Here is a 14,836-nt window from a genome sequence, read left to right as displayed (position 1 = left end):
TAATATCACCTACAGTGGTGACGCATTAACTGCTGTAAACATTTGTTTCGTACACATTTTGTAGCTTCTCCAGAAGCACATAATAAATGTTGCATTCCGAACTATGGCGGGAGCATATCACCGTTTGTATTCATGCAACGCGGGTTGATGCGTAGAGGAGGGCTGCGTTATGCGTATTGAAGGCTGTTAGTGAAAACGTCTTCAAAGGAACAAGCCGTAGTGAACTCCATCTGATCTATCTATGGAAGACTCAGCAATGCTCCTGTCTTTTTTTTATGGCAAGCGCTGAAATCCTCGTACATGAATGTAACCTCAAAGCTTTGAGCTTCTGAAGTGCTGGCCGCGGTATCATTTTGTAAACAGGTTTTGTATGCCCAGCGCAGAGCAGCACATTACGTTAGTATTATGAAACAAGAAATGACTTTTGTTTTTGTAGGACACTTAATGTATCTATGAAGGTTAGGCACAAAGGAGAGAAGACACTTATTGACGCATTGGAATTTAGCAAAGGAGGTATTACCTGTTTTCATATCTTTTAAGATGAACTCAAATACTTGAAAAGGGCACATCAAAATGTATGAGGTTGAAATGTCAAAGTTCAATCTATTCTAGTGAAAGACTTGTGGTTCAGTACTTTTATTTGCTCAGAAGTCTAAAAATGTCTGCATTCATCTAACCCTAAATAAAAGTTGGCAGATATATTTCCCTTGTTCCAATGATGGGAAAATGAGCCTTTGTAGAGGTACATCAATGCCTAACTAAATTTGCTCGGTGTCTGACACGAGTTGGCCAGACCTTGTACTGATGTTTAGATTTGTTTTGAAAGGTATAATAAATTTCTTTCTTGGCACCAACTGCTGTTCAAGAACTAAAGAGGGATATCATATAACGAGCAAGGCAAACAAATATTTATGAAATGCTTCAAGTAGTTTCTGTGTTACTGCTGTCGAATACCCCGATATACTACATATACGTAGTAATAGAGTCTAAAAAGAAACGATGTTTTTTTCGCGGTCAGTAATCAGTTTTTGTTCTAACGCAACGTTTATTGTTCAGAGCATTTGCGTACCACACCGGCACATCTCTTACTGCAAGTAGCTTGAAAAGATACCTGGCCCATGAGTAGATCTATTTCCTTAAGAAGACAGTTGCTGTATCCTGCTCCAAAAAAAGACAGACAGAAAACCGCGCTATTCACGCTGGCCTGAATGATGGATATTGTAGAGAATAACTGTGATTGTAATCATTACGCATGTTTCGGGGACCAGCATGATATTTATTAAAATATGTTTATGCGTAGCGATGGAGCCTTACTGTATACTGCGTGATCAAAGGAGAAGTAGGTATTAGTAGTAACCAGCGCTATCACAGTACTTATTTCCAGATTCTTCACTATCTACAAAAATATGACAGCACTGAATTAGGTAACCAGTGCACTAGGTAAATTTGCTGCCTATTCTTTGACGTCGCGCCGCACCGCTATGGCTACTGTGAAAGGTAATTTAAATATGCAAAATTAGAATTGAATAATAAATGCGTTAGAGCTGAAACTTATAGGAAAGCATTCAAGTTTTGATGTGGTAAAACAAAGCTTTCTACGGCAATATTAAAATACCTTTTACGCAGGATCAAGCTTTCTAGCGTTGACCACAAAAAGGACTTATAATTAATTAATTTATTTCATTTAGAATAAAACCATTTAGGTTGTATGAACTGAGGGATAACAGTACAGCATAGAACATTATATTAGTCCACATATCAGTAAATTATTTTGTCAATATATTGTTTGAAATTTTGTGCACTGGAGTACAGCACAGCAGTAGTAAGAAACTCGTTCCAGTTCTTTGCAGTCTGAGTGAAAAATGTGAAAAGATGCGCAGTAGTATGGATAAACACTTCTGTGGAAGATATGCTGGGAAGTCCTTTGCGAGGGCAGGATGACAGAGTTCGATAGCTGTGAATGTTAAAATGTATGAAAAAGGCATAGTCAAGAATTTTACTTCGATGAGAGGGAAGTGGGAGGTTAGCTTGATATTTTAGATAAGATACACTAGTGAAGTAGCCGAATCATAGTAACCAAAGCGAGCGGCTCGATTTTGTACTAATTCTAGTGTTCGCTAGGTATGATTGGCGCAGATCTCAAATACCACATGAGTACTCTAATCTTGGTCGAACGAGAGTTAGATAGGCCATACGTTTTACAGAGGGGCGGGGGAGGTCGAGTTTTAGATGACGGCGAAGGAAGCCAAGGCGTCGGTTATCATAGTTTGTTGCCGCCGAAATGTGGTCATTCGACGTAAGCTCGCAGGTTATGTTAATTCCCAGGTATCTCCAGGAGGGAACACAGCAGATTATTGAACCGAGACGGTGTCATTGGATACTTGTAGGAGTGTGTTTGATGTATAATGTCACGGATGTGTTTAATATTGGTAGGAATGTAACTACGCACTGAGTACGATTTTACCCAAATTCAAACATTTATGGCCGAAACTACACACGTAAGTGAAATAATGTCTGGCTGTTTATTTTACGAATAACTATAATGTACATTTTGATGGGCATCTTAGAAAACCTAATATTGCATATTTTCCCCGATAATAAATGTTTAGATTGTTCAAATTATTTTGATTACCACAACGAAAGCTATTGCACTGTATACTTGCACCGCATGAACTATATGGTAGATTGAAATTTCCGTTCAAACTCGATTTGCTCATCTACTGTGGGTTTTTGCCAACAAGGCACATTTTTGAGCAATTGTATTAAGTATAGCCTCTGAGAATGTAAGACAAATCTCTTAATTCATATAGATAAATATCCTCCGGATGAACAACCAAATAAGAAAAAGAAAGGAAAGAAAACGCCACCTCGAAAATTTGCGCCACGAAGCCTTGACCGGGCAGGTAAGTCTAAAAATTGCATTAGTTTTTACGTTTTTTCTTTCTACTTTGACTTCACTTTGTCGCTTCAACTATTTGCCTTTGGTGTATACAGCATATTTCAAAATATGCTGCGAGAGGTAATTTAGAATCGAATTGGTAAGCTGCCAGGTCATAAATACTTGTTTTTAGGACATTGCATTTCAATAATAACAAGTAGCCTGCTTGCCCTCACCACGTGAGCGTACGCACAAGGGTCTAAGGAGATAACAAATTATGCTATGAGAGATTCATGAATTTTAATCGCACTTTGAAAGGTTTTCCAAGACAACACTGCAATTATATTTCGAACTCATTGTTGATACGTAAGGCATAGTATAAGAAATTGAAGAGAAAATTGCTTTGTTTTGACCAATTATCTCTGTTCAGTTTCGCTGTACGTGATACCGTACCTAGCCCATATTAAAGGAAGAGGAAACGGCAGCGGCTTGCCTTTCTTCATTGCCGATCACTGCCTTGTCGTGGCGGAGGGGCTTGCGAAACTCGATGAAGTCGTGAGCTCTGCTGTGTAGGGCCACCCAAGATAGACAGGTCACGGCAGAGAGTTCTGACAAAATGTGATTCACTGGAGAAGGTAATGGCAACCCACTCCAGTATTTCCTGCCAAGAAAACCCTATGGCCAGTCACAATGCCATTAATGATATGGCGCCGGAAGATGAGCCCCCAGGTTGGAAGGCGTCCCACATGTTACTGGGGATGAATAAAGGGCGATTCCTTGTAGCTCCATGACGAATGAAGCGGCTGGGCTAAAGCCAAAAGGACGCTCAGTTGTGGATGCGCGGTAAGCGACCGGAAAGTCCGATGTTGCAAGGAGATATATCACATAGCAACATGGAATGTAAGATCTATGACGCAAGGTAAACTGGATGTCGTCAAGCGAGAAATGGACAGATTGAACATAGATATCTTGGGTATCAGCGAGCTCAAGTGGACCGGAATGGGAGAATTTAACTCCGGCGACCATTATGTATTTTATTGTGGGCATGAATCCAAGAGAAGGAATGGGGTCGCTCTCATAGTAAACAGAAGAATAGGCAAAGCAGGGCTAGGGTACAACCCCCAAAACGACCGAATGATTTCACTTCGGATCCAAGGTCACCCTTTCAACATAACAGTTATCCAAGTCTATGCACCGAACACTACTGCTGAAGAAGCTGACGTTGAGAGATTTTATGCGGACCTACAATGCCTTTTAGACCGCACCCCATCACCAGACGTCGTTTTTCTCATAGGAGACTGGAATGCTAAGGTCCGGAGTGATGAAATATCCGGAATTATAGGCAAGTTCGGTCTTGGTGAGCCAAATGGAGCTGGGCAGAGGCTAGTAGAGTTTTGTCAAGCAAACAACCTCACCATAGCGAATACTCATTTTCAACAGCACAAGAGGCGCCTGTACACATGGACTTCACCGGAAGGTCTCTACAGGAATCAGATCGATTATACTATTTGCCGGCAGAGATGGAGAAGCGCTATACAAGCAGTAAAAACAAGGCCTGGGGCCGATTGTGGCACCGATCATCAGCTTCTTGTTGCCAAAATTAAGCTTCGATTGAGGAGAGAGAGAGAGAGAGAGAGAAAGAGAGAGAAGGCAGAGAGGTTAACCAGGAAAGCTTCCGGTTTGCTACCCTGCTACTCTGGCAGTAGTATAAGCAAAGCTGTTTCCCGGCTTGTACTAACGCCTGAGCGAGCGCCGCCAACCCAGTGTCTTTTTTTTCGATTGAGGAAAACGCAGAAAACTAGAAGGCCTTTCAGGTATGATCTGGATCAAATTCCACTAGAATATGCTGTGGAAGTGAGGAATCGATTTCAAGAATTAGATCTACACGACACAGAGCCCGTAGAGATGTGGACTGATGTTCGTGATATAATACAAGAAGTTGCTACTAAGGTAGTTCCAAAGCGAAATAAATGCACGAAAGCAAACTGGTTATCTGAAGAAGCTTTGCAAATAGCTGAGGAAAGGAGGATGGCAAAAGTTATGAGGGAAAGAGAAAGATACAAGGTTCTTAATGCGGATTTTGAGAAAATAGCAAGGAGAGATAAGAATGCCTTTCTGAACATAGAGTGCCAAGCAGTTCAGGACAACAGCCAATTAAGAAACACAAGAGCTCTGTATAAGACAATCAAAGATATCAAAGGAAGCTTCTGTGCTAAGTTGGGCGTGATAAAGGACAAACGAGGCAAGGACCTCACTGAAGCCTCAGAGATAAAGTGGTGGCAGGAATACACAGAATAACTGTACAAGGAGGACCCGAATGTGCGAACCCAACATAAGATGGTTGTGATTGCTGATCTCGAGCCGGGCATCATGAAGAGTGAAGTTGAATGGGCCTTAGCCAGCTTTGCTAAGAACAAAGCTAGCGGAATTGATGGCATTCCAGCTGAGTTGCTTCAAAACCTCAACCATGACGCTGTTAACATTCTGCATACATTATGTCAGAAGATTTGGACAACCCTGCAGTGGCCACAGGATTAGAGGAGGTCAGTTTACATCCCTATTCCAAAGAAAGGCAGTGCCAAAGAATGTTCCAAGGTGATGTTGAAAATCCTCCAATGTAGGCTGCAGCAGTATGTGGATCGGGAGCTTCCGGACGTGCAAGCTGGGTTTCGCAAGAGAAGAGGAACTAGAGACCAAATTGCCAACCTTCGCTGGATCATGGAAAAAGCAAGAAAGTTCCAGAAACCCATCTACTTCTGGTTTATTGATTATGCAAAAGCGTTTGACTGCGTAGATCATAAGGAAGGCCGGTCTGGACGAGTCTTCAGCTGGAGTGAAGATTGCTGGAAAACGTATCAACAACCTTAGATATGCGGGTGATGCCACTTTAATGGCAGAAAGGGAAATGGAACTCACGAGACTTCTGATGCGCGTACAAGAAGAGAGTGAGAAGTTTGGGCTTAAACTGAACATTAAAAAGACAAAGATCATAGCGTCTTGTCCTATCAAGTCCTGGAGCATCAAGGGACAAGAAGTGGAAGCTGTGACAGATTTTCTCTTCTTGGGCTCCAAGATTACCCCGGAAGGAGACTGCAGCCATGAAATTAGGAGACGCCTGCTTCTGGGAAAGAGAGCAATGGTTAGCCTTGACCGCCTAGTAAAGAGCAGATACATTAGTCTGCCAACAAAGATCCGTATAACTCGTGCTATGGTCTTTCCAGTAGTGATGTATTGATGCGAGAGTTGGACTGTGAAAAAGGCTGACCGTCGAAAAATTGACGCGTTTGAATTGTGGGGTTGGCGAAGACTCTTGAGAGTTCCATGGACTGCCAAAAGATCAAATCAGTCGATATTGTCGACCATAAACCCTGACTGCTTTGAGAAGACCAGATATTGTCGACCATAAACCCTTCTGATTTTGAGAAGACCAGAGGAGCATTAAAACGCGCAGCGGCAACGGTCTTTCTAACACCTTCTTTCTCAACGCTGACGTATGGCTCTGGGTATATTCAAAGCTAGAGCAGGATTTTTCAGCAGGCTCAACGAAAACGTTTTGACAGGAGAATAAGGAACATGAGGACAGGACAGCGCTACAGATTGCAAGTGTTTTACATTAGACAGACGAGGCTGGATGCACATGCCTGTTCACTTCGTCAAAATCGTCAAAAGACTGACGAGCACTTGGTAAAGCCCTCCAAGAGATGCGAACGCCGCTTTTTTCTACTGAACTCTACTAATATCTTGGGAAGCGGTAAATATCATTTGGCGAAGATAATTTTGGAGGCGAATGAAATTGACAAATGCAGTAGTGACATGAACATTATACATCATCTGTTTATGTAACGAAAAAGAAAAAAAAACGTTTTTGACGCTTTAGGTTGCTCCCCTTTTTATGATTGTTTTTCTTTCAACAGGTGTTTAGATTACTAGTGATGGGTACGTATATCCTTATTTACAAGATTCGCGCTTTAGTGTTATTGCTTAAAGATGGGACGTTTTTCTTTCGTCGTAAGTTTTCATTCAGTTGTATGTTGCAGCTCCCTCCTGATCTCGTCTCTCATATTGTCCTGTCAAAATGCTACCTTCCCGTTTCTTACCAACTGGCCCCACATTATACCCTGTTAAAATTACCCTTTAGCAAGGTCACCGTCACTTACCATGGGCTGCTTAATGTATACGACAGACTTCAATAAATTACCTCATTGAACCTTTAGGCTCCTCCCATCAAATGTTCCTTCCCTGCATCTGACATCCTCCACTTCAACCTTATCCTGCAATATTATGATCCCGCTCCTTACCTCTGAATGAGTCGACAAGCTCACCCCCTTTTCGGTGCAGGCAAGGTTGCAGGGAAGACGTTGAGCAAAGCGATGATCGAGGCTAAAGAAGACGGAAAACTTTCCGGCCCGGTAAATTTTCAGATGTCTATGAACTGCTATTCCACCGCTTATACGGTCCTGATTGATGTCTGTAGCTTAAATGCCAAATTATGAACCAAATATTTAGAGACGTTTAAATAACGGCTGGCTCTTTCCAACCACGACCCCTGGGTAAACGGGTTTGAAAGCAAGTGCGCACTGTAGGAGGGCCCAGTTCATCCTTTCTTTTCTTCATATGGCACTAACAAGAACAAATAATTGTTTGGAACGCATCCAGGATTTCAAGCATGGGTAGTCTGCTGACAACGTGATGCATGAGACTATAAGGTGCGGCAGATACCGTGCATAAAGGAGAAAACTGTTTACGCGGCCCGGGAAAGTCGTTATTTTTTATATTTAGGAGGAAAGGAAATCCTTTTTCAAATATTATTTATGCAGGAACACCGAATTTGTAACATTAAGCTTGCAAAAGTCTTAGTGCTGGGATGTGATTCTGTGATAGCAAGACAAATACTGAGCTTGTGGCGAGGTAATTAGTAGAGTGGGAAGCCACAAGTAAGGACGTAGAAAAATCGACATCATTGAATTACCACAGATTTCTTGTGAACAGTATCCGATATAAAACAATATAACTTAAATGTAAACATAATGCCAACCCGCTCGATTCTCTAGAACGCAGTGGGGATAAAATAGTTGCATGTATCATAATCAATGCTGCTTGACAGACACTAAACATGGAGGTTCAAAACACACAAGACAAAATGTCGAATGCCTTTAAATGGAGCGGACAACAAGGCTGTGAGCAAGCCAGATGGAAAGGCATGTACTGAATAGGCAGCTGCTCTCTCTTGCCTTTCCTCGTCCACGGCTAGGGAAGAAACACCGGCCCAAATTTTGCAGATAAAGAAAACGTATGACGAAGGATGTCGGGCGCACCCCTGACAGGAACGAAAATGCAATTGACATGACACGGCGAAGCTGGTCAACATGACAATGCCCATAGCAAGCACTGTTGCAGGAGGGATATCAGTATTGCGGAGCCATTTTGATGACAGTGAATGGCTAAGGTAAAGAGGCGGCGATTGCTCCAGCCATGGTTTCTTAGGTTTCATTTATAACAACTTTTTAAACTGAACTGAGAAATAATGTGAAAACAGGAAACACTTTCACAATGGCAAAGAAAACGTTAATATTACATTTGAATTTCTTCCCAAGACACTCCTTGAATGTTGGAAACGACCCCTCAAGAATTTCCTCCACGAATGAATTGCACGTGGTTGCCCAATACGCAAACAATACGTGTTTTGTGCCATTATGAAACCTCTCGATAATCTAATAATTCAGAATAATCAACAATGAAATGTTCAAAAGACAAAAAATACAAATGTAGAGCCAGGAAATACTTTTATTTGCATTCCAATAAAATATCAGCAAAGCTACTGTTCAGCTACAGCTTCGACACTTTGCCAGCAATAAGCCTCCTGCGTTGTTGAGGTTAACTATATTGGTATGGTAAGGCTAGGCCAGAAAATTATGTTGTTGCAAAAATCAGTGACACATTAGTAGAGAAAATTGAAGGAGTGGTGTTGAACTCGGGATTGCGAGCCTAATTTGGGGTTGTTAACACCGAAAGATTCGCGCAAAATTCACTAAGAATCTTCAATTAGTGTCGTCTCACAAACTTTGATACATTAGAATTCTAAACATTTTCGAACGAGACTTGCCTACCTGTGTAATAAGCCACACATACCTAATCTTATATAATGCACATATAGAGGCAGAAAAATGTCAAAATACTTGGCTTTTAACCAAATATTACCACATGACTTGGTAATGTGTTCACAGACATAATGAAAACAGGCAATAATTTTTGGAAAAACAAAATGCTGCGTCATGACAAACATGCAAGGGAAGCCGGGAGCGACTTGAAAAGAATAGTCAGTATTCGCGGGTTTATGTTTTTCTCAATACAATAGAATGCGAAATATTGCTAGAGAGGAGACCACAAATTTAAGGCGAGAGCCTTTCTAGAGACTGATGGCTGTGCACATAAACTGTGTGTCCGTGCGAGGAGTCCACCCGGGTCCCGTGCTAACACATGAACGAGTATAGATAAGAGGAAATTATAATTCTAGTAGATATATCAGAAAAACATTACTCCTGAAGCCAAGTTTGATTAATGCAGAGCAATTAATTATCAGAGCCAGAAATGCCAACTTGCGTCGAAATAGCGCCGGAGGTTGATGTCAGGGGACGTAAAAATTGCTCGGACGCGGATATAATACAAAAAAGTCAAAATTTGGTTTCAAACGTTGCATTTTTCATTAAAAATTAAGAATTTCCAATTAGGAGTAAATAGCACTTCGAATACCCGAAATAACTATGGATGTGTCATAAACGAAAGACTTGGATGATAACGTCACATCCTGCGGACAGACTCGAAGGCAGTGTAAGGTTTCCAGAATCGTGAAAAAAAAACGCGGGATATCTGTAAAGATAAATTAAAAACAGTCACTAAAAAGACAGGAAATGAGCACAAATGTAAGCCATGTAAATAAAAAAGAACCAAATGAGTGTAAAAGAAATGGATGTGGTGAAAAGCGGCAAATGAGTAAAAACGCGCAAATTATTGAAAACGCGGCCAATAAGTGCAAAGACTCGCATAAAAGGTTTCTACTTAGCGCGCTTATGAGGTATCTACGTGTCTCCAACGAATTAGTTTTTTTTTCCTGAAATTAACTTAGCGCTGTGGTTTGTGGCTGCCGGCGAAAACGTTTAATATCCAGAGGGAAAGAAACAGGAGAGCCCAAAGCGAACCAAACATTGACAGTCTTACTCAACCTCGAGGTACTTAATGTTAAGCAGGAGTAACTCGTGGTTCGACCAGCGTCTTCTCTGCTCTGTGCTCGCTTTGTGGCGCCAATATTTGGCCAACACTTTTTCTGCTTGTAGTTAACGATCAATTCATTCTCGCCCAATGATCTGTTCTGCGGATCGTCCTAAAAAGCCAAGTTCTTGGAGCGACTGCCACGGAAAGGTGGTATCCCGGGTTAGATACCCGGACCAGGACGAATTTCTCTTAAGCGACGAACTCTGTGGGAAAGCTCTAAATCTTTCCTTTCTGGCCATATGACTGTGTTTGAGACTTGTCGATGAGTAATTAATTCCTTATTACAAAGCTATAAATTTGATCCACGTTCGAACTCCTCACTGAATATGCAAATGAGCTGTATCCGTGAAAGCGAAACAAAGTGAAGTTTAAAAAAGGAAAAGTGCACAAAACTCGCCTCTCTGTAGGCATCTTCCAAAGAAGATGTATGGCGAAGCATAAATGAGCAGCCCTGGAGCGTCACGGTCTCCGTTCAGAGCTGCTGTATCTGCCGTTCACACTGCCTCTAAACCGTGCGCTCATAAGCTTACGTGACGCTGTCTTTACCTCGAACGCACTCAAAGGTCAGCAAGACTCTATGCATGAGAGTCGCTACTTTAAAGCATCTTCAACTTTAGGTCTGCACTGCACGTGATAAAACTTGCTGGCATTTGTCCTTACATGCGTCCATTCTATAGGGGCGTGAATGGCCGTATGGTTGGTGTGAGGAGACCGCTAGGCGTTGAGCATAGCATACAACCTGGCCGTAATTTCATGCTGACTTCTGCTAGATTACAAAAGATGTAGTGTCTTTTTTGAAAGTTTACAGTGACCTCCTCGCTTACCATTGCAATCCCTATAAATAAATTTCAGTTATGTTTGTAAAAATATGAAAACCTTTGTTATTCTCTTTCACTTTGCTGGCTTCGGAAATTTCATCACGTAAATCAGTTGGAAATAATACGGACTTTGCAGATTCTTTCAAAGCAATCTTCACTTCAATGTCTGCTATACCGCTAAGTATAATCATAGGAAAGTACTCAATAGGAAACTTTACGGGATATGTGCATCCGTAAAATATTTATTTCGGGTCTATATCGTGAACAGGTCATCCTGGATGTAACAAAGTATCATGAGATACCCCAGATTTATATTACCCTACTAGCGCTAGGCGGACGCTAAAGTATAAAAGTGATAGCAGCGTTTAAGGTGGCCTTTAATTCCGTGTTTAATAATTGTTCTTGCTTTTTATTTTAAATTTTAAACATTATTGCTATAACATCTTTGCACGTCGTGAACGAAAGGCGGTAAGAAATGCGCCACGTCACACGTGCACTAAGGGCCCCCGCCTAGAGAGCACCTTCGTATGACGACCTTTCCCGGCTTATGCGTTGCATGCCCGCGTAGTAAGCGGCAGGCCTCCACTCTAAACACAATCTTGATATAAATAGTTTACTCATTTGCGTATGACGAATTGTTAATGTATTTATTTCTATAGCACAGCTACTAAAGCTAGAATACCTAGTTTGATTTATAGCTGAACAAGCCCTACTCGCTAACGCAGGCAAAAGTCGCAGGCCAAAGTCAGAGTGCTATTGCCAAAGCTGAAGCATCTGTCGCTGCGCTTTGTCCTTGTTGCGCCGTTGTGCGGTAATATATCCTGCAGATTGGCGCGCCACAAAACAGGCGTTATATTCATCTGCCCTTTGTACGTGCCTTATAACTGCGTAAAATGACGCGTCACTATCATTATCATTATATAAATTATCATCAACAGCAGCTGACTATACCCCCTGGGGGCGAGGGCCTCTACCATATCCTCCAATAAACCCGGTTCTTGCTAGCTGTATCCAATTGCCCCCTGCGAGCTTCTTGCCCTCCTCCGTCCACCTAACTTTCTGACTCCCCTGCTATGCTTTCCTTCCCTTGGAATGCAATTTGTTACAAAGCAGCCATCGGTTGTCCACTGTGCGCACTACATGCCCTGGCTATGCCCATTTTTTCTTGATTTACATTATAATGTCAGTAACGTGAGTTATTTCTCTGACGCACTCTGTACGCTTCCTCTCTCTTAACGTAACACCTAAACATTTTTCGTTCCATAGCCTTCTTCCTTGTCCTAAACCTAATTAGAACTTTTTTATTTAGCCACCATGTTTCAGCCCAATTGGTTAGTACAGGTAAGATTCAACTGTTACATAGTTAATTTCCTCTTCAGCAATGGCGGTAGGCTGCTAATCATAATATGGGAATAATTTCCAAGGGCACTCCATCATAAACTTATTCTGCTAGTTATTTCTCGTTTTGTTATGGGTATGCGGTTACTGCTTTCTAAATTAGACATATTCGCTTATCACTTCTAGTGATTCGCTACCTATTGTGAACTGCCGTTTATAACCGTGTGAATTTCAAACCTACCTTACTTTATTTCATGTAAAGCTCATCAATTATTCTTTGCAGTTCATCCCCTGTGTTTCTATGCAATGTCATCACCGAATCGTAGATTATTGAGATATTGTCCATCGCATTTTTACCCTAACTGCTGCCATTCCAAGTATTAATGCTTCCTCTAAGTAAGCTATGAATAGTACTGGGGCGATTGCGTATCTTTGGCTATCACCTTTCCCAATAAAAATTTGGTTACTTTCTTTATCCTGAACTGTGGCTAATGTGCAGCCACTATAAATATCTTCCCGTAATTTCACATACTTCTATTATAAACTTTCAGTTCGCAATGCCTCTATGACTGCCGAGGGTTCTACGGAGTCAATTGCTTTTACGTAATCAATGAATGCTATGTATAAGGGCTGGTTATATTTTGAGCGTTATTCTATCTGATTGATACTATGAATATGATGGACAGTAAAACTTGATCTAAGACTAAGCTTGAGCGATTACCCAGTAAACATCTAGCATGTAACAGATAGTAAGCTGGGTGACCGGTACTGTTTTAAGTCTATAGTGTCCGCCCTTTCATATGAATTAACATCTCATTACCGTTCTTTGATTACTCCGGTATCGCCGATGACATCAGGCTTTGCCTATACAGTGTGGCCAGTTTTTCTAGCGCAATACTCCGCCCCCCCCCTTTCTTCAATAATCTAGCTTTGAGATATCCGAGCCTCCCTATCTGATATTCCCATTTTCATAGTTCCAAAGCATTCTTAATCTCGTCCTTCGTCACTGCCTGAACGCACGACTGCTTCTCACTACGGCCTATCTCATTATTCTCCTGGCTACATCGGCTACTACACAGATCAATATAGAACTCTTCGGCTACTTTGGCTATCGCATCACTATCGCCTAGCAGCTGATGGGTCGCAAGAATTGTTGATGGGCTGCTCAATGACCCCTTCGCGTTGAGCGCAGGGTGCGACCACAACAGAATTTTAAGAATTTTTGACGGCCGCCATTTCCAATGCCAGTAAAGTTTGTAGGTACCCACGTAACATTGGAAACTTGATAATAAATTAGCCCCTTTTCTCCGCTCTGCGCCAGTGTTACAGGCAGAGCACCAGCAAAAAGAATTATAAAGTATTTCATGCTGAAAAGAGTTGAACACATTGTTGCGAATACGAGAGCTTCATTTAAATTTCATGCCACCACGGCTATATTAAGCGGAGTTGCGCTGCATCGGGACGGCAGGTCCTTTTATAAGGAAGAAGACAAGTTCAAAACAAAAAGCGGAACGAAGCCTCAATCCTATTTCAACTTATAAATAAACCACCTATGGCAAATATTAAAATATTGTTTCGCCCCACGCGACTGCATCAGGTTACAGCCCAAACATTTTTTGAATATGGTTTCAAAATTATATATATGTCCTGAAATACACATATGAATAAATTAGCTGCAGAGTCAGGAAACACCGTGGGCTGTAAGCATAGAATTAGCAAACTTATTCCTCTGTGGTTAAAGCGACCATTGTATTCCTCTCTTTCCTACTCTATGTTGTCATTATGTATAACTATAAAAAAACTAAAGGTTTTTCAAAAAAGGTGTAACGAATATTTGAAAATTATCAAGGACAACCATGTGATGCGCCTCTTTGTACAGTGCTGGGATGCGTGTTTAGGTTTATTTTATTATATTACTATGTTTGGTAAAGTTTTATATTTGTATGTTTATTCACCTATTCTCGTCACGAAAAATAGTTGTCCATTGTATAGATTTTTGTAATATCATGCATTGTCATATGTTGAACGTAGTATTTCACGGGAGAATTGTAATGAGTCGGTACATGTAATTGGAAGCTGCTCACTTTTTACATTCGCTTTGTAATAGGTGTGCGGTAAAATGACGAATTGTGCTAACAGAGGCAGGAGCCTCTGCCAGGCTATATGCGCCGTTAGCTCCTGCTATTTCATGCGCAGGTCATTCACTAAGCAACGCTATGCCGGCACTTACATGTGCAAGGCAAAGTCTGCATGCGTCGCCGCTTTATAAGCTTTTGCGTATTGACCTTTGTCAGTTGCTTTAGTCGGATACTTCAGAAGGAAATTCATTTATAAAAATGGTAATTACAAATTACCAGTAACACGATTGCAGTCATAGGGCTACAAAAAAATAAGATATGGGGTTATTTCAGCACCTAGATTTCTGATCAATATGCACATATTTTTTTTTAGTGTTATATCTGTGCCCGTATTGAGACTCAAGAGTAAATAATTTTGTATTCCATTCAGCCTGTACTTTGGAGAGGGGCTACTG

At 41.3% G+C, this 14,836-nt stretch overlaps 1 protein-coding gene across 2 annotated transcripts in view; it reads left to right on the top strand.

The window, feature by feature from the left end:
• The window catches only part of LOC146170909 (uncharacterized), a 66,067-nt gene that overhangs the window by 43,993 nt on the left and 7,238 nt on the right, over positions 1-14,836 (top strand). Inside the window, exons 5-7 of one of the 2 annotated variants that reach the window (XR_014703078.1) lie at positions 437-513; positions 2,811-2,903; positions 6,793-6,814. Coding sequence is in view for 1 of the 2 variants with exons in the window: in XM_084586722.1 (XP_084442848.1) it covers positions 437-513; positions 2,811-2,903 (170 nt within the window). In the remaining variant the exon portion in view is untranslated. The remainder of the gene's footprint in view (positions 1-436; positions 514-2,810; positions 2,904-6,792; positions 6,815-14,836) is intronic. The other variant, XM_084586722.1, reaches the window with a different exon arrangement.

The sequence above is a fragment of the Amblyomma maculatum genome, unplaced genomic scaffold (assembly GCF_055883805.1).
Source record: "Amblyomma maculatum isolate TAMU_Amacu unplaced genomic scaffold, ASM5588380v1 scaffold_28, whole genome shotgun sequence".
Classification (NCBI taxonomy): Eukaryota; Metazoa; Arthropoda; class Arachnida; order Ixodida; family Ixodidae; genus Amblyomma; species Amblyomma maculatum.
This window is presented reverse-complemented; position numbering and strand designations above follow the sequence as displayed.